This window comes from Dasypus novemcinctus, chromosome 15 (genome assembly GCF_030445035.2).
Source record: "Dasypus novemcinctus isolate mDasNov1 chromosome 15, mDasNov1.1.hap2, whole genome shotgun sequence".
NCBI lineage: Eukaryota > Metazoa > Chordata > Mammalia > Cingulata > Dasypodidae > Dasypus > Dasypus novemcinctus.
Window position 1 is genome coordinate 88,564,001 of NC_080687.1, and position 19,279 is coordinate 88,583,279.

Consider the following 19,279-nt stretch of genomic DNA (forward strand, 5'->3'; position numbering starts at 1 on the left):
CATTCCCATTTTCATGTACTTCATTCAGACACCCACCATGGAACCTATACTCTTTACTGATTTTTTTTTAAGATTTATTTTACTTATTTATTTCTCCCCACCCACTCATTGTTTGCACTTGCTATGTCTGTCTTCCTTGTTTCTTTAGGAGGCACCAGGAATTGAACCCGGGATCTCCGATATGGGAGGGAGGCATCTAATTGCTTGAGCCACGTCCGCTTCCTGCTTTGTTGTGTCTCTCATTATGCTTTCCTTGATTCTCTGGTTGCATCAGTTTGCCGTGCCTGCCACCGTGCCAGTTTGCTGTCTTCTTTAGGAGGCACTTGGAACTGAACCAGGGACCTCCCATGTGGTAGGTGGGAGGCCAATCGCTTGAGCCACATCTGCTTCCATCTATATTGCTTTTAACGGGTATGTCTGTCTTTCTCTACTGAAATGGTTTTCAAACTTTTTGATCACGACCCACAGCAGGAAATGTTTTACACCAAGATCCAGTACAAACAAATGTGTTTATATGTCTGTATAACTAAATCAAAAGCTTAATGAAAAATACGTTTATGGCATGTGATGCACTCTGACATTTTTTATTCTATTTCACAGGGAGAAGGACTATGTCTTATTTTTCTTTGAATTCCCAGTACTTAGCACAATACCTGGCACACAGTGGTTCTTAATAAGTGCTGTCTGATAACATGTAAAAACACTGACTATCAAAAGGTAAATACAGACCAGATCAGTATAATATCTAAATGGTTGTTTCCTGAGGCACCATGCCAAGGTTCCCTTCTAAATCTAATTTACCTGTTCTGAAGGACAAAAAGGAATATGTGCATAGGACCTGACCTCCTAACAATTTCTCCTATATTTAGTTTGGCAATCTCTTAAATCTCTCTATGAATTTTCATGAGATTAAGTTATATCTCCAGTGTCAAGGCTGCCAGAAGCTGGGCACAAATGAGCACTGCAACATGTGCCACTTAACCACTTTGTCCCTAGGAAGTCAACATGCTCTTTCTCAAAGAAGGGAGATAAATACTGACTAGGGAAAAATGGAGACATCAGTTGTCTTTAGCAGGAAAAACCCACAATATATCCATATGCATATAGCTATATTTTTTAAGGTCATAAGGAGTCAGGCAGTTGGTGAGTCACCTTGAGCAGACTGGCCTTTATAGAGCAGCCAGAATCAGCTCCAGTTACAGGGTTACCTCTGGTGGGATCACGTTGCAGCCCAAATCAGACCACATGCTGTTTTAATTATGAGGAAATCTGGAAATCATATTCCAGGTTGTGTTGGCTTTCAGAAGGATCACCAACAAGGTGTTCAGAGCTGATAAATTTTGAAAGATGAAGACTGAGGCAGGGAATGGGAGAAGAAAAAAGGAAATTTTAGCCTATTGCTAATGTTCTCAAGCCCACAAAACTCTCTAACTGAAAATGTGTCTCTCTGCTTTTTTAATCCTGATTGAAACTGCAGGACAGAGCTGCATCACATCCTTGGAATCTATGTGGACTCACTGTACTTTGTTGGCACAGTGTATTTTTAAAGGGTATATTTATTGTTATGTAAGAGTCTGGGAATTTTAGTTCTCATTTTACTTTTTCTTATAGGTTAGACTTAAAGCCTATAATTTTGGATCAATTATGAGGAAAACAAACATAAGCTGAGATCCACTGTATAAGGCTGATTAGTTTTGCAAATGTCAGTGGGTGCAATTTCCACAGCTGGTGTGTCCTGCCCCTTTTCTAAGTGTGTAAAATACTCTGCTGTTTAATTCATTCATCGTTTTGTTAGTTTAATGTTTCTGTTCTGCCTTCTGCATGCCTTGGGCCTGTCTACCTCTGTTAGCCTGCCTGTAGTCAATTCTTGATGTATAGCAACTAGTATCTAGCTTAAAGCCAGATGCAGAATGCCACCTAAATAGTAAGTCACCTCTGACCTAGTAGTCAGAGGCTCTTCAAGGCAGTACGACAGACCTCCAAGCTGACGGTGGGCCTGGCAGTCAGCCTCGTTTCAGCCAGGCTCTGAATTAAGTACTAAGGGGGATGCCGTCACCTGTACACATGTGCATATTCCACGAACATTTATGAGTGTCTGCCATGTCCCAGTTTCTGGATGTCAGTACTGGGGATATACTAGAGAGCAAAACAGTTACATTCCTGCCCTCAAGAGCTTACAGTCAGTGAAGAGATGCTCAAATATTCACATAAATAATACCATAATGAGAAAGAGTGATAAGAGCACAAAGAAAAGGTAGAGGGTGCTATGAAAGCATAAATGGAAGAAACTGACCTTATTCTGTATATGCTTAAAATTGTAAAATAGTTTTAAAACTAATTACTTGACGACATTAAAGAGTTTTTTTAGCACATAATAGTATTGTGTTTTATTAATTTTTAAAGAGTCAATCTCTTTTAGAGACACATGCTGGAATATTTATGATGAAAGGACAGGGTATCTTGGATTGGCTTTAAAAATAATCCAGGGGTGGGGGCTGGGGGTAGAGCCATACTTGAGGCAAGAGCTTTCTTCTTGAAGTGGAGAGATAGGTCCACAGGGTTTATTGTATGTTTCTTTCTGCTTCTGTTTATGTTTGGAAGTTCCATAAAAAAAAGTTAAAAAGGGAAGCGATGTGGCTCAAGCATTAAGCTCCCGCCTACCACACGGGAGGTCCTGGGTTCGGTTTCCTGTGCCTCTTGGAGAAGATGAGCAAGACAGAGAGCTGGTGTGATGAGCTGGTGCAACAAGATGATACAACAAGGAAACAGAAAGAGGAAACACAATGAGAGACATAACAACAGAGCAGAGGTGGCTCAAGGGATTGAGCTCTCTCCTACATGGGAGGTCCCAGGTTTGGTTCCCGGTGCCTCCTAAAGAGAAGACAAGAAGACACAGAGAGCACACAGCAAACACACACAGAGAGCAGGCCGTGAGTGCAAACAACGAGGTGGGTAGGAATAAATAAATAAAAATAAATCTTTAAAAAAAAAAGTTAAAGGAAAATTTTCAGCATTATCGCATTGAATGCTCATCAAATGGGAGTGTTTCCCACAAAGTAGAAAATGACATTTTTCTCCCTGTGTATTGCTGTTCCTGTCTTCCTTGAGGTCTGCAGGTGTTTTTGTGTCATCTTTCCCTTTCTTGTACTCTTGTCTTTCTACTTTCCTTTGGACTTAGGTTCTTCTTGGCAAGATTTCAGACGTGTATGGTTCTCTCACTTGCTCCCTTCCCCACTTCTTCACTTCCATGAAATTCAGGGCCGTTATTTTCACAGATCCCCTTGACTTCCTTCCTTTGTGGGGCAAAGGTCTATTACAGAAGCAAGCTCTTCACCACTGTTATGGAAATCAGAGAAGGGATTGCACATTTGTGCTCAGGCACTACTGAAAGGCTTTTCTACTGCTTCGTGAACTAGTTTTAAGTCAAAGCATGCCACCCACTTGTCTACTTAGCGACAATTGAGACCAGAAAATTACTTGTAAGGTTTTGAGCTTGGCAACAATAGGAACTCATTTGTTAGGGAGCAGAGAATGATCCATATCTAGTTGTTTGGGTCTTTTCCTAAAAGTGTACTTTTATATGAAAAGTTTAATTCCAACAAGATTTTCCATTATAATATTCCTCCCGCTTTTTTAGGGAGAAGTTTAAACGGCTTGCATTCCGAACATTCATCACCTGTGTGTGAGGAAGGGCGCGGGGAATCACTCATCTCCAGAAGAGCAACTTCAGGCAGAGTGAGGATAAACAAACTGCTGAAGGTTCCCGAAGAGGAGCAGGAGGTCTGAGGGGACAGCTTTCGCCTCTGATGCCCACTGGGGCCCTGGACAGTCCCCTAAACTGTAAGGTTTCCTGAGGGTGTGGCAGGAGGGACCTGCATTTTTGTCTCTATTGTTCGACACTGTTTACTTGCAGGATGTGTAAGCACAGCACGTGATGTAATACCAGATGTTCCATGTGGGAGGAATTTCATGACCAGCACATACTTGAGCATGTTTTTCCCCTAACTGCACCCAGCTCCTTTAATAGGGTACTACAATGAAAATCCGCTTCCCAAACCAGACCAAGGCCTTCAGTCCTAAAGGTGAAATTGCTGGTCCTTTGGTGTTTTTCACCTTTAGTTAGAGAACACGTTTTAGTTAGAGTCCACATCATGTGGCTTCTTTTTTTCAGATGGTGCCCATCCAAGGTGACCCAGAGCGGCTTTGGGTAGTCCGACGGTCACTCCTCACACTCTCCTGGGAGCCTTCAATCCCGCAGACAGCCGGCCCTGCTCCGGGCCCTCCTTCCCTGGGGCCTTTGCTCATTTTGTTTTCCCTTCCTGATGGCTGCCCCTTCCCTCCCCCTTCTCTAACTGCTGTCTGGGCCAGGCCTCCCAGTCAGCCCCTGACCTGCCCTTCCCTGCGCTCCCAGAAGGCCTGGCCTCGGCGCCCGGCGTCGGCTCTTAGCACGTGTGTGCAGGGGTGTGCTGTGCGGTCTCCACGGTCTTCTGCCAGGTCACCCACAGTTATCTGAACTCCCTGGGCCTCCTAGAACTGCATGTGAATCCGGCACTTTGAGCTTCAGTTTAATTTCTCTTAGGACAATTATCTTTGGCTTTATTCTCTAATGTGCTCAGTTCTTTCTGCCCAGCATGTGTGATCAATAAAACTATAAGAGCCTGTGTTGAAAGAAGTGGTGATTTTGTGCGCTTGGCTGTCTCCATTAGGGAGGGTGGTGGGCAGGAGTGGTCTGTGGTCCCAGGTGCCGCATGAGGTGGGGAATCACACCATCCGGGCCGGCGCAGCCCCAGTTCCCCACAGCCACGGCCACGGCCACGGCCACGGGAGCACTCACCGCTGCTGAAACGCCTTCCGGCCCATCTCTCTCGCTGCCCTCTTCACTTCCTCGGGAACGGCCTCTTTCTCCGCCTCGGAGACCTGGTACACGGTGTGGCCGGCGTCTAGCCGGTAAGGGCCGCCTTTGCCACCCAGACCTGCAGTGTCTCTTCCCCCTGGAAGGAAAACATGAACATTCAGGTAAGTCTGATCCTGACCACAAAACAAAAGTCAGATCATGGCTTGAAGACAGTCCCGTGATGTATATTAATTTTACTTAATTAGTAATTAAACACCCCTATAGCCTTTCTTCTGGAAACAAAGGCATTGCTTGTCTGGGATTTTTCTTTTCTCACTAACTATTATGAGGGAAGGGATCATACTTTATGTATCTTTGTAGCTTTGCCCCTATAAGAGTGCCGTGAACATCAGAGATACTTAAGTATATCTTTGTTTATTAAATTAAAAACACTCCTCTTTCCTTACGCTACCTTCCTTTCCTTCAAATACCACGAGGCAGGGAAGCAGACTTGGCCCAGTGGTTAGGGCGTCTGTCTACCACATGGGAGGTCCGCGGTTTACACCCCGGGCCTCCTTGACCTGTGCGGAGCTGGCCCACACCACGCAGGGGTGTCCCCTGTGTAGGGGAGCCCCACGTGCAAGGAGTGCACCCCATAAGGAGAGCTGCCCAGCGCGAAAGAAAGTGCAGCCTGCCCAGGAATTGCACAGCACACACAGAGAGCTGACACAACAAGATGACGCAACAAAAAGAAACACAGATTCCCGTGCCTCTGATAAGGATAGAAGTGGTCACAGAAGAACACCCAGCAAAAGGACACAGAGAGCAGACAACTGGGGGGTGGGGGAAGGGGAGAGAAAAAAAAAAAACATACCAAGAGGCAGCTAGGATATGCATACTGCTTCCTCTGTTTTGCAAATTATAAAAATGATGCACAGAGAGATTAAGCAACCTATTCATAACCTCCTATCAGTGGCTTAGTCAAGATTAGAAGCCAATTATTGTACCAACTTTGATTTTTAGCTAAGAACAATAGACAACAGATAAGCGGTGTCAGTTGCAGATAAGTTTTTCAATATAAACCCAAGTTTACATGTGTTTACATATACATTATGCTCTATTGTCTAAACTTTTTATGTTTTCAATATAAATAAAATGCCTGAAATGCTAGGAAGGTAATATAAACAAGTGGAGTGGGCTGGGTGTAATAGGAGAAGTGGTAGAGACTTTGGCTAGCTGCAGAGGGCTTGCCTTTTCTAAATTCATTCAAATTCAAATTATTTTAAAACACTGTGTTGACTAAGGAAAAGAAATCTGGGGCCACCAGTTTATTACCCCTGCTTTAGAATGACTAAAATTCTTACAACTAGTTTCCTTTGTTCATTCATACATAACTTCGGAACTCAGAGGAGAACCCAGTATTGGAGGGTTACATGGCATTGTAGCTGAGCCACACTGCCTGAGTTTGAATCCTGGCTCTGACTGGCCAAATATCCTTGGGGAAGTCCCTTAACTTCTCTGGGTCTCAGTCTCCTCATCTGCCAAATGGGGATAAAAATCCTATTTATTTCATGAGTTTGTCATGAGCTATATAAGTAATTGATTTTATTATTATAATTATTATATCGAAATAACCCTCAGTTACCCAGAATGAGGCAATTTCTAGGTTCATAAAGTGGGCACTGAAAGGTTTTAGACTTAGGTCAATTATGTTCCATTGTTCTTTTCTCTCTGGAACCTTAATTGATCTAATAAACAAAAAGGGGGAGCTCAGCATGAACTGCCTCCTTTGTGAAAGTCCAGGCAGGTAATTTCCTTTGGGGAAATACCATGAGAACAACCTACTAATCACAGTATTTTAATCCCTTGGTTTGAGCACCTCTTATTTCATTTTTCTTTATAAATTGGTGGTGGCCTGTAGACTGAGGGGCTGGTCATTTGACAAGGACAATGATCTGCAGAAGCTGGACATCTGTTTCTATGACCTGACCCCCTCCGGTATGAGGGTGGGCGATGAATGAGAGCATAAGCTTCCTGCACACTGTGACGCTAGCTTTTGGCTGGATGCATCGTTTAGAGGCTGGAGTGAGCAGTGGCCAGTGTGAGTCGCGCACCCCCTCGGGAAAGCTCCTCATGACCGCCCTCTCCTCGGGTCTTTCATTTGTACCATTTAAGTGACAATGCTTGCCAGACTTTCTAAGACTGTAAAGCATAATCTCAAGGATATTCTTGACATCAAAGATCAGTTCATAATGGACTAAAGTAGACTTAATATTCTATTATAGACATTATTATTCTAGCAATAGAAGAACTTGTAACACTGCTATAAAGGCAGTGGCCACCACAGGGGAGGGGAGAGAGAGGGAAGAATAGGTGTAATATGGGGGCATTTTCGGGACGTTGAAACTGTCCTGTACCACACTGCAATGATGGATACAGGGCATTGTATATTTTGTTATAACCTATAAAATTGGGTGGGACAGAATGTAAACTATAGTCCACAGTTAGTAGCATCGCTTCAATATGTGTTCATCAAAGGTAACAAATGTACCACATTAATGAAGGATGTTGTTAATGAAGGAAAGTGTGGGAGGGGTAGGGAGTGGGGCATATGGAATCCTTCATATTTTAATGTAACATTTACGTTATCTAAAGCTCCTTTAAAAAAAATAAATAAAAAGATTATTTCATAGGGTAAGGGGGAGAACCAGCATGGGAGGGGGTGGCTAATGATGGAAAGGGCATCAAATGACTCGGTGGACCTTGGCTAAGGGCAAGGCAGAGAATTGTGAGGGAGAAAAATGGCAGAGAGAAAAGAAGAGTTTGAGGTAAAGGAGCTTGCTAAATGGAAAAATAAAGGCTGAGAGAAGCCACGGCAGGTCCTGCGGTCTAGGCAGATAGGCAGCGAGTAGATTCGAGATGAATAACAGAAGAACTTCCACTCTACAGTAGTCCACTGCTGGGAAACCTACACCTGGCCAGCTCTGTCCCACCATGCATTCCATATGGATGAAATCGTGCAGCCTTGACATTAATTTTCAGATCAAAGGACATGTCTAAAAATACCCTTTCTTTAAAGCTGTTGTTTGGTGAATAAACAAAGTAGGCAAGCAGTCCACAGGCCTACTTGATGGCACATTGTCCCAGCACTGAAACTCATTTCCTCCTGAGACGCCAAGGGCAAGAGGCATTGAGCACACTGAGGGAAGGAGGTAGGCGGAGCTCACTGTGTCGTGCCTCTTGGGGGAGATAAGATTGGACAGTGTGCACAAGTCTGGCCCTGTTTCTACCACCCGGCAGATGGGTCTGCTCCAGCTGCCAGGGAGGGAAGTGGAAGATGCAGTCATGGGACAATGAGCTAGTGAGGCAGCCAAGAGGAAGGTCTGGACCACAGGTTCAAACCTCAGCCAGTTCTCTTATCTCCAAATCCTACATCCTCAACCTGCTCCCTTCTGAGACCGGGAAGACAAGGACCTCTGCTTTTCAAAGTCAGTTGGTTCATGACAGAATCTGCTGTAGCTTTCTGGCATGAACCCAAGGGCATGGAATTTAAAAGAAGGGATAGCCCTTTAATGAATGCATTCTTCACTGGGCACTGTGCTCAGTGCTTTGTAGTCATAATCTCATTTAACCCTCACCAAACTCTTGTGAGGCAGTCACTCCCTTTTAGTGATAAGCAACTCTGGGAGAGGAAGAAGGTCTTAGTCACAGGGTGGCATGGTCTGTGGGACGCCAAATGCCTGGCTCTTTGCACGTTTCGATGTCATGCTGAGGCAGTGGGTAGAGCAGAATCCATCTGACAAAGAGGGGAAGCTGAGGAGGAAAACTGGTCCCTGTGTCTACTTAGGGGTGGTGTGCTACCTCCGTGCATGCACGACGCCTTGTGACGCCCAGCCCAGGAGAATGACCGTGTCACCAACCTGTTCCACCAGCCCAGGTGTTGCCGCCCACGTGTGGCATGTTGTCTGGGTCCTCCTTTCCGTGTTTGGGAGAGCTCACGTCTTCACCACTGTCTCTGTTGATTGTTATCTAAAAATGAAGAACTAAGCCATTATCACTAGCCCAATGCCAGGAACTGAATGGCAGAATAACCCCAAGTCCTGAAGGTATCTCATAACCCCAGTCTGCAGAACACAATAGGTGTTGTTAGCTTCTCACAAAAATTTCATCAGATTTAACATCCATTTAGTTGGGAAAAGATTAATTAAATGGAAAAAAGGTGCTGGGACTGAATTGGAGCCTCAGGATTCTGCCCCAGAACATGCCGGGGCATTTACACAAAGGAGACCTCCAGGAGCAGAGAGAATGGATCTTGCAGGCGACTGACACTTTCCCAATGGTTTACAAGAATCACTGCCCAGTTGTTCCAGCTGAGTCATCGGAGATATGCATTTACCATTTTCAAAGAAATTTCTTTAGAGAAAGTTATTTTATATAAAATATAAGGAAAAGAAAATCAGAACATGTATGCATGATGTGTGAATGTAGAATATGCACACACACATGTGGCTGCTCATTTTCTGGGTTCACTCTAATTTTATTATAGCATTTTGTAGCTCTCCTCATTCACCTTTATTTTAAAACTGAATTTACATTTACTATTCCTGCAATTCAAAAGACAGAGTTGCCTGCTAACCACCTTTTATGCAAGCCCGTAGCTTGTGGTCTCTAATTTCATTCAGCACAGATCCACCAAGTGGATTAACAACCTCACAGGAATTCCAATCCTAGCAGTCAGTGAGGTAGATTTGCTCCACAATAAAAACATCTCAAAGCAGTCACATTTCATCTACACAATAGCCTGCTCTCACAGGTAATGATTTCCAGGAAAAGCCAGATCAAATATTCATTTATTGGTTCCAACGTAACCTGGGCAGGATTCCAAGGGCCTTGGCACCATGGGGCCTACCACATCCTGGGGAAGGGGCATTGGCTACTCCCCTCCAACTGCTGAGAGTAGAAAGGGGAGCTTGTAGATGGGCAGGAAACAGGGTGCAAGATCAGGCTTTAGAGCCCCCCCCTTCTCGTTAGTACATGGCCTTTTCATTCTTGACGCTGGGATTAATGAAGGCAGGTAATCTGAGGTCTTCACAAATAAAAAGTTATTGGAATGAATTTAACACAACTTCCATTGTTTTATGTCCAGATCAAGTCTTTTCAAATGTTATGACATTGTAAAGAGGTTTTAATTAACTGGACTTTTCTGCCAGTAATTTTGGTAACATTAACAAAAGTTTTGCCATAATGTCTGCATATCCCAAGAAAATTTAGCAGCCCCAAGATGACAGCTGATATGAATATACACACACACACACACAATCATGCTCCAAAAATGGATGAAAATAAATTTCTCTCAAACCTTGCAGAAGAGCCAGCAACATTTACAGAACAAATGGACATTTAAAATACTTTCCTCCTAACTTGCCACTTCTTTCCAATTTGTCAGAGGTATTGTAAAAGGTAAGCAGTAAATTAAAATAGGTCCACTGACTACAAGAGTTCTAGACCAGTACTGGCCAGCAGAGCTTTCTGTCATGAGGGAAATGTTCTAGACCTGTGGTGTGGAGTATGGTAGCCATTAGCCCAACGTGGCTAGGAGCCTTTGAAATGTGGTTTGTGTGTCTGAAGACCTGATTTTAAATTGCATTTTATTTTAATTAATTAAGAGTGACATTTAAATAGACACAAATAGCAGGTAGCTATCATGTTTGACAGTACAGTTCTAGCCTGGTGCAGGAACAAGCTTGCCTTGCCCTAGAGATACTATTTGAAGATCTTTGCAGCCTCCTGTAGATGTTCTCCATGAGAAATGAGAAAAACAAGGAACATTTCAAAACTGGAATACAAATTTAATTCTATTGCTAATTTTAAAAAAATCTATATAAGAGGCATGAGTACAATATGCTTTTGTTACCAACACCACAGAACTTACACATTAAGGTACATTTGTTATAAGAATATATATTTATTTTTTACACATAAAGATACATTTACTTCAAAAATGCTGCCATTATTCTAACACTTCTGGATGGCTTCTGGAAGGATCTTCAGTATTCATAGGAGGTTGTTTTTGAATACCTTCAATGGTGGCAATTATATGTTCTTTAAAATTAGACTGTAGACCCCTATAACGGGCCATCAGAGAGGTAGAATCAGGCTGTGAAATTTCTGGGCAGAAAGTGGTGTTTCTTTGCCACCTGTGTGTCTCGCTAGGCCATTTGCCTGGGAAATGGCATTGCTTATATGGCCAACCCAAGGCAGCCCCACAGCAACCCCAGATAGGAGTCTAGTGATGTGTCAAAATGAACAAATTCTTGACAAAAACAATCATCAGTCAAAGCCTGATTTATTCGTAAGAAACACACAACATAAATTCTAGTTATATTTAATTGAAAGCAAGGCATTTGAGGAGTTTGTCTAGATTTGTGCCATTTTATGAATGCCATTATATCCACGCATGGGAATATAATTCTCTAGATGGATGGGAGGAGTGCATCTGCAAGGGGTTTTCCTAGACATTTTAGAGCATCTCTTACATGAATTGACAACGTTTCATAAAAGGGGCAAGGCAGGAAGTCTAGCACGGTCCATCCCAGGACTAACTGGAACAGACACCAGGGAAAGCCTATCGTTGGAGGAAGCATGTTTCCTGGGGACGGATGCCTGCTATCCAGCCTCTGGTTAATCAGGAAGTTGCTAACTGCTGCCTGCTTTCATGTATGTGTGGAGAGGCGCTTGGAACACATTTCCTTTGACTGTTGGTTTCATCCAGAAAGAGCTCAAGTAAGTCATTCTGAGTCCTGAAATAGATACTTATTCACTTAAAGGACTCAAACATTTCCCCAAACCACAAAATATTGTGGAATTTTACAAATCTTGATGTAACCTGATGCACATGCCAAGAACCCTTGTTATACTTCTCACAGCAGATACACTCCACTTCCTTTTAGGTAAAGTGTGCTGTAATCCTAAGAACTGTTATCCTTTTCCACAGGAATTAAAATGGAAAAAACAGGAATCTTGTAAGTTATAACTCATAAAAATGTTCCAGAGTAAAGCAACCCAAAGCCAGTGCAGAGAAGAGACATGACTCACTGAAGCCCTCTAATTCTGGGCGAGGCCCATATATTTTAGGCTCTTCTTCAAGCTTGTAATTTTTTAAAAACCATCAATAAATGGTATATAAATAGTCAGAATATAATCCTGGAAGAAAAATGAGCTCTTAGAGGTATGACTGGACAACACAGCTGATGACCCTTTTCCAGCCGGAGACTAGGTGTGGCAAGGCAGACATTTGCAGTTGCCTACCCAACATCCACTCCCTCTTTTTCCCTTTTAAACAGAAGTCATATGCATGAATCATGGTTGGTTAAATTAAGCACAGTAAGCCCACTGCCTTTGTCAGTGATAGGTGTAGGGGAAATAACGTGACTTGAGCAGCAAGAGAAAGTCTGTCAGGAGGTTTCTGGAAAGGATTTTCCTCCCAGGTAAAGGAAGAGTGGGTCAGAGGAGTGCTGCCTCACTGGCCTGGATGTGCCCCAACTCCTTCCCTCCCTCCACACACACACACACACACAGGCACACACACACACACATCCCACCTTGGGACACAGTTGAGTGTGGATGTGATGTATGGAGACACAGTCTGCTTCTGGTGACCACGTCTTAACAAGAAGAAGGTGGCAGAGTGAAGGATGGGACAGTCTGTGTCCCTGGTGACATGGTTGAGCTGCTAAAGCAGCCCTGGAATGACCCATATTCTACATAAGTAAATTAAAAATTTCCTTATAGTTTAAGCCACTATTAGTTGGGTTTTCTGTTACTTGAAGTCTATTGCATGCAACCTAACAAGTCATGTAGTAAGGGGTGAGTGAGAGGCAGCAGGGCAGAAGGAGCTACTGACTCGACTTATTACTGAGGAAGTCTTACTTTGAACAAGAAGATATGATTTAAATTTTGTGATGTGAAAAATTGCTATAATAATATAAGCACAGAAATTCTACTTGTCACAGCTGCCTATTCTATTTTCTTGGTAGATTTGCAAGCAAATGCATTCATTCACTCGTTCATTTATTCATTCTCTCATTCATACATTTCTGTGCATATACTACCCATTGTGGATAGAGAGACATGGAGATACACGAAACAGAATTCTTGCTGCTAGCAGACAAAGTCAAGGCTCAGGATGTTACAGGCCATAATAGAATAATGTACCAATATGATGCCGTCTGAGGTGACAGTTTGAATCCCAGCAAAAAATAATGTTCTTAAACTAATTCCTGTAGGTATGGTACCCTTTAATTGCAGTTAGAGGGCATTTACTTAGATTACTTGATGAGACCATTTTTGGGCTTTGATTGGACTATGTCAGTGAGGCAGGCGCCAGCTTGGGTCTCCATCCTCTTGCTGGGTCTGATGTAAATGGAGACATAGAAAGAGAAAGACACATAGAGGAGAAGGAAGCTGCCATATTGATCCTGCCATGTGAGAGGGAGAAGCTCCGAGAGGCTCAAGGAGCTGAGGTCCAGGGAGAGATGAGTCCTGCCACATGCCTGAAGCCTCGGAGCTAAACTTGGAAAGAAAGTGGAGCAGCAAAGACTGAGAGAGGAGGCCTGGATAGAGAGAAGCCCATACCTGGTTGCCCAGAGCTGAGCTCAGGGAGATGGTAGTTTCTGGAGAGGAAGGCAAGACCTCAGCAGAAATTGGTGGCCATCTTCGCCACCTGGCTGGACAACGGCATTAACAGTAGCTGACTTTGATGACAGAGCATCTCTGCTGATGCCTTGACTTGGACATTTCATGGCCTTGGAACTGTAAGCTTTTACCCTAAATAAATCCCCTTTATAAAAGCTAATACATTTCTAGTACTTTGCATTGGCACCTCTGTGGCAAATTAAGACAATTACTCTTACCCAGAGGTTAGAAATTTCTTTCATAGATACAGTAACAGTCATATTTATCTGAGGAATGACTGTCTTTTACATTAAGTCAGTTGGTTAATTCATTCACCCAATATTCATAAATAACATGTAGCTCCTACAATGACAATGCATGACAAAAATACCTTTCTTCCAAAGGTAGTGTCTATGTGTCCTGGCACAGCCATTGAGTATGTAATTTGTCTTCAGTTCTTCCCTGGTTTGGTGACAACATCTGCCTTCAAATACTCCATGATCTCCTGCCCTTTTAAATTCCTTCTTATCCTTCAAAAGCAAGGAAGGATCTAATTTTTGATCATTAATATTGACAAGTTACACTGTAACTGATATTCATTCATAGTAAACAATGGCATTCATATTTTAAGTTCCTTTGCTGTAAAGCCTAGGTTCTGGGAAGATGGAGGGTTAGAGAGGCAGAGGGTTCACCTCTCTCCCAGAGAAATGGCTAGAGACAGGCAGAAGCTGTCTGGAAAACTGTTCTGGGGCTTGGGACACCAGAAGGCTAGACACTACTCAGAACAGAGAGGGGGTGAAGAAAAGGAGTCTCTTCTGGATGGGAAAACCCCGTATGTAGATGCAGCAGCAGTTGCTGGTGCCCATGCCCCCCACTTTCAGAGCTAAAAGCACTGAGACTTCCAGCCCCTGGCAGGCGGCTGAGGACTGAGGAGTTTGCAGGGGTCCTCTTCCCCAACAAAGGAGAAGGGAGGACATAGCCTACAGCAAATTCAGATTTTGGCCAGCACACTCCGTCTGCTGCAGTGGAGGGACAGCACACTTCCAGGCTGGGGGGTGGGGGTCCTGACATGGTTTACCCAGAGAGTAGCTAGTTCAAGATCATTTGCCTTTCAAACACCCTCCCTACTGCCCTGGGCTGGTTACTGAGGTGGTAAGTAGGGTGTGCCCAAGAGAGGAGAGCAGCTTCACAGCAAGTTTGTTTGGAACTTGGGCTGCCCTGAGGACATTGCTTCTGCAGGCAGCACAGGTGGGTTTAGAGTGAATGCATTCCCCCAGTGTCTGGGGCGAGAGCTTAGATGTAAGTCAAAGAACGCCACCTGCTGGCAGACAAGGAAAGTGCAAGCAAAGAAGGGAAAAATAGTAAGAAATAAATAAGAGGCAGTCTGGTGCCGTTATTGACCCCCTTCCAAAGACCTTAGAAACTGGCCTGCAGCTCATTACTGGGTCCTTAGCCCTCGTTTGAGCAGTTAAACAGGTGCAATCCTAAATATCTAGAACAAGTTGAACCATCAATCAAAGAAGAGTGGTAACACACAGCTACTTAATATTAAATCTCTGGCAAGAAAGAGATACTGAACATCTGAGTAAACTCCGCCTCATAATCAGATATGTAGACATCAGCAAAAAATAAAAAATCATACTAAGGAAAAGGAAGCTATGACTCAGGCAAAGGAATGAATCAAAACTCCAGACAAAACACAGGACTTGAAACAACTAATCAATGATATTCATACAAATTTCTCAAACATGGCTAAAGAAATTAAAAAAAAAACATTAAGAAGACACTGGGCAAGCATAAAGTAAAATTTGGAACCTTCGATAGAAAAAATAACAGCTTATGGGAATGAAAGGCACATTAAATGATATTAAAAATACAACTGAGGCATACAACAGCAATTTGAAATCATGGAAGAATCAGTGATGTAGAGGACAGAACAGGTGAAATTGAAAAGTAAGAAAAACAGAGAGAGAAAAGAATGGAAAAAATTGAGCAGGGGCTCAGGGAGTTGAATGATAGCATGAAGCATACCAAAATATGTGTTATGGGAATTTGAATGAGAAGAGAAAGGAAAAAAGGCAGAAAGTGTTTGAGGAAATAATGGCTGACAATTTCCTTTCTCATGAAAGATATGAATATACATGTCTAGGAAGCACAGCGTACTCCAATTAGAATAAATCCAAATAGATCTACTCCAAGACACACAATACTCAGAATGCCAGATGCCAAAGATAAAGAGAAAATTCTAAAAAGGAGAAGCAAAACATCACACTTAGTGTGGATTTCTCTTCAGAAACCATGGAGGTGAGAAGGCAGTGGTATAACATAATTAAGGTACTGAAAGAGAAAAACTACCAGTCAAGAAATTTTTTATTCAGCAAAACTGTCCTTCAAATATGATGGTGAGTTTAAAATATTCACAGATAAACAGAAAGTAAGAGAGCTCATGAACAAGAATCCAGCTTGTCAGGAACACTAAGGGAGTTCTATAGTCAGAAAAGAAAATACGAGAGGCTTGGAGGAGAGTATAGAAGTACAGAATACGATCAGAAAAGGTAATCAAAGGGATGAAAAGATGGAGAAAAGTAAGACATGACATATGAAAGCCAAAAGACTAAAAAAATAAAAATAAGTAATGCCTTTACAGTAATAACATTGAATGTGAATGGATTAAACTCCCTAATCAAAAGACATAGGTTAATAGAATGGATAAGAAAATATGAGCCATCCATACGCTATCTTCAGGAGACTCACCTTAGACCCAAGGTTGCAAATAGACCGAAAGTCAAAGGTTGGAAAAAGCTATTTCATGCCAATAGTAACCAAAATAGAGCAGGGGTAGCTATACTGGTGTCAGACAAAATGGACTTTAAATGCAAAAAATGTGATAAGAGATGCAGAAAGCTATTATATATTAATTAAACGGGACAATCCACCAGGAAGGAGTAACGGTCATAACTATCTGTGCACCTAAGCAGGGTACTCCAAAACACCTGAGAAGAAATAGACGTCTCTACAATAGTTGGAGATTTCAATATGCCACTCACATCAATAGACAGAACAACTAGACAGAGATCAAAAAGGAAACAAAGAACCTGAACAATATTATAAATGAGCTGAACCCAACAAACATATACAGAACACTGCATTCCAAATCAGCAGGTTATACATTCTTCTCAAGTGTTCATGGATCTTACTCTAGGATGGACCACACACTGGGCACAAAACAGGTCTCAATAAATTTAAGAAGACTGAAATTATACAAAGCAGTTTCTCTGATGATAATGGAACAAAGCTGGAAATCAATAATAGGTGGGAAAAGGGAAACTTTGCAAATAGGGGCTAAACAACATACTTCTGAAAAACAGTGGGTCAAAGAAGAAATTGCAAGAGAAATTAGTAGATATTTTAAGATGAATGAAAATGAGAACACAACTTACCAAAACTATGGAATGCAGTGAAAGCAGGGCTGAGAGGGAAATTTATTGTCCTAAATACTTACATTTTAAAAAAGTAGAAAGAGCTAAAATCAAAGAACTAACTGAACACCTGGAGAATCTAGAATAAGAATAGCAAACCAATCCCAAAGCAAACAAAAAGAAAGGAATAAAGATTAGAGCAGAAATAAATGAACAGAGAAAACAACAAAGTTGGTTCTTTGAGAAGATCAATAAAACTGAGAAACCCCTAGCTACTCTAACAAAGGAAAAAAGACAGAAGATGCAAATAAATAAAATCAGGAACAAAAGGGGGGACATTATAACTGACTCCACAGAAATAAAAACAATCATAAGAGGATATTATGAGAAGCTGTATGCCAATAAATTAGAAAACCTAGATGAAAGAGACAAATTCCTAGAAATGCACAAACACCCTACAATGACTCTATAAGAAATATAAGAACTCAACAAATCCATCACAAGTAAAGAAATTGAATCAGTTATCAAGAATCTTCCAACAAAAGAAGTCCAGGACCAGATGCTTCACTGGTAAATTCTACCAAACATTTTGAAGAGAATTAATACCAATCCTGTTTAAACTCTTCCAAAAAATTGAAAAGGAGGGAAAATTACCCAAGTTATTTTATGAAGCCAACATCACCCTAATACCAAAGCCAGACAAAGATACTAGGAGAAAGAAAATTACAGACCAATCTTTCTAATGAACATAGATGCAAAAATTCTCAACAAAATTCTTGCAATAGAATCCAACATATTAGAAGAATTATACACTATAATCAAGTGGGTTTTATTCCTGGTATGCAAGTTGGCATAACGTAACAAATAAAATTAACGTAATACATCATATTAACAAATTGAAGGAAAAACCCCACATGATCATCTCGACTGATGCAGAAAAGGCATTTGACAAAATTCATCATCCTTTCTTGATAAAAACACTTCAAAAGATAGGTATAGAAGGAAAGTTCCTCAACATAATAAAGGACATATTTGAAAATCCCACAGCCAACATCGTACTCAGTGGGGAGAGGTTGAAAGCTTTCCCTCTAAGATCAGAAACAAGGCAAGGATGCCCACTGTCACCACCATTCACCATTGTGCTAGAAGTTCTAGTTAGAGCAATTAGACAAGAAATAGAAATAAAAGGCATTGAAATAGGAAAAGAGGAAGTAAAACTCTCACTATTCCCAGATGACATGATCCTATATTTAGAAAATTCTGAAATATCTGTAACAAAACTATTAGAGGGAAAGGGATTTGACTCAACTGATAGAGCGTCCGCATACCATAAGGAGGGTCCAGGGTTCAAACACAGGGCCTCCTGACCCATGTGGTAAGCTGGCCCAAGCACAGTGCTGATGTGCGCAAGGAGTGCTGTGTCACGCAGGGGTGTCCCCTGTGTAGGGGAGCCCCACACATAAGGAGTGTACTCTGTAAGGAGAGCCACCCATGCGAAAAAAGCCCAACCTGCCCAGGAGTGCTGCCGTACACATGGAGAGCTGACGCAGCAAGATGACACAACAAAAAGAGACACAGATTCCCAGTGCTGCTGACAAGAATGCAAAATGCAAGCAGACACAGAAGAACACAGTGAATGGACAGAGAGAGCAGACAATGGCAGGCGGGGGGGGGGGGGGGGGGCGGGAAGTAAGGGGAGAGAAAAAATAAAAAATAAATCTTTGAAAAAAAACAAAGCTATTAGAGTTAATAAATTATTTCAGCTAAGTGACAGGATACAAGATCATCATGCAAAAATCAGTAGTGTTTTTATACACTAGTAATGAGCAAGCTGAGGGAGAAATCAAGAAAAAAATTCCATTTATAATAGCAACCAAAAGACTCAAATATCTAGGAATCAATTTAACCAGAAATGTAAAGGAGCTAAATTTAGAAAACTGAACAAAGCACTGCTAAAAGAAATCAAAGAAGACCTAAACAAATGGAAGGATATTCTGTGTTCATTGACTAGAAAACTAAACATCGTGAAGATGCCAATTTTACCCAAATGGATTTATAGATTCAATGCAATCCCAATCAAAATTCCAACAGCCTACTTTACAGAAACATAAAAGTCAACCACAAAATTTATGTGGAAGGGAAAGAGGTCTCAAATAGCCAAAAAAATCCAAAAACAAAGAGCAAAGTTGGAAGACTCACGCTTCCTGACATTGAAGTGCCTTATAAAGCTACAGTGGTCAAAACAGCATGGTATTGGCATAAAGATAGACACATTGATCAATGGAATTGAACTGAGAGTTCAGAAATAAACCCATACCTCTATTGTCAACTGCATTTTGAAAAGCCTACCAAG

The 19,279-nt window shown here is 42.0% G+C and overlaps 1 protein-coding gene across 1 annotated transcript in view; it reads right to left on the reverse strand.

Annotated features, from left to right (window-relative positions):
• Positions 1-19,279, reverse strand: part of VWA8 (von Willebrand factor A domain containing 8) — a 429,880-nt gene that overhangs the window by 42,976 nt on the left and 367,625 nt on the right. Inside the window, exons 38-39 of the mRNA XM_058276628.2 lie at positions 8,755-8,863; positions 4,835-4,991 (exon numbers count right to left, since the gene is read on the reverse strand). Coding sequence (XP_058132611.1) covers positions 4,835-4,991; positions 8,755-8,863 — 266 coding nt within the window. The remainder of the gene's footprint in view (positions 1-4,834; positions 4,992-8,754; positions 8,864-19,279) is intronic.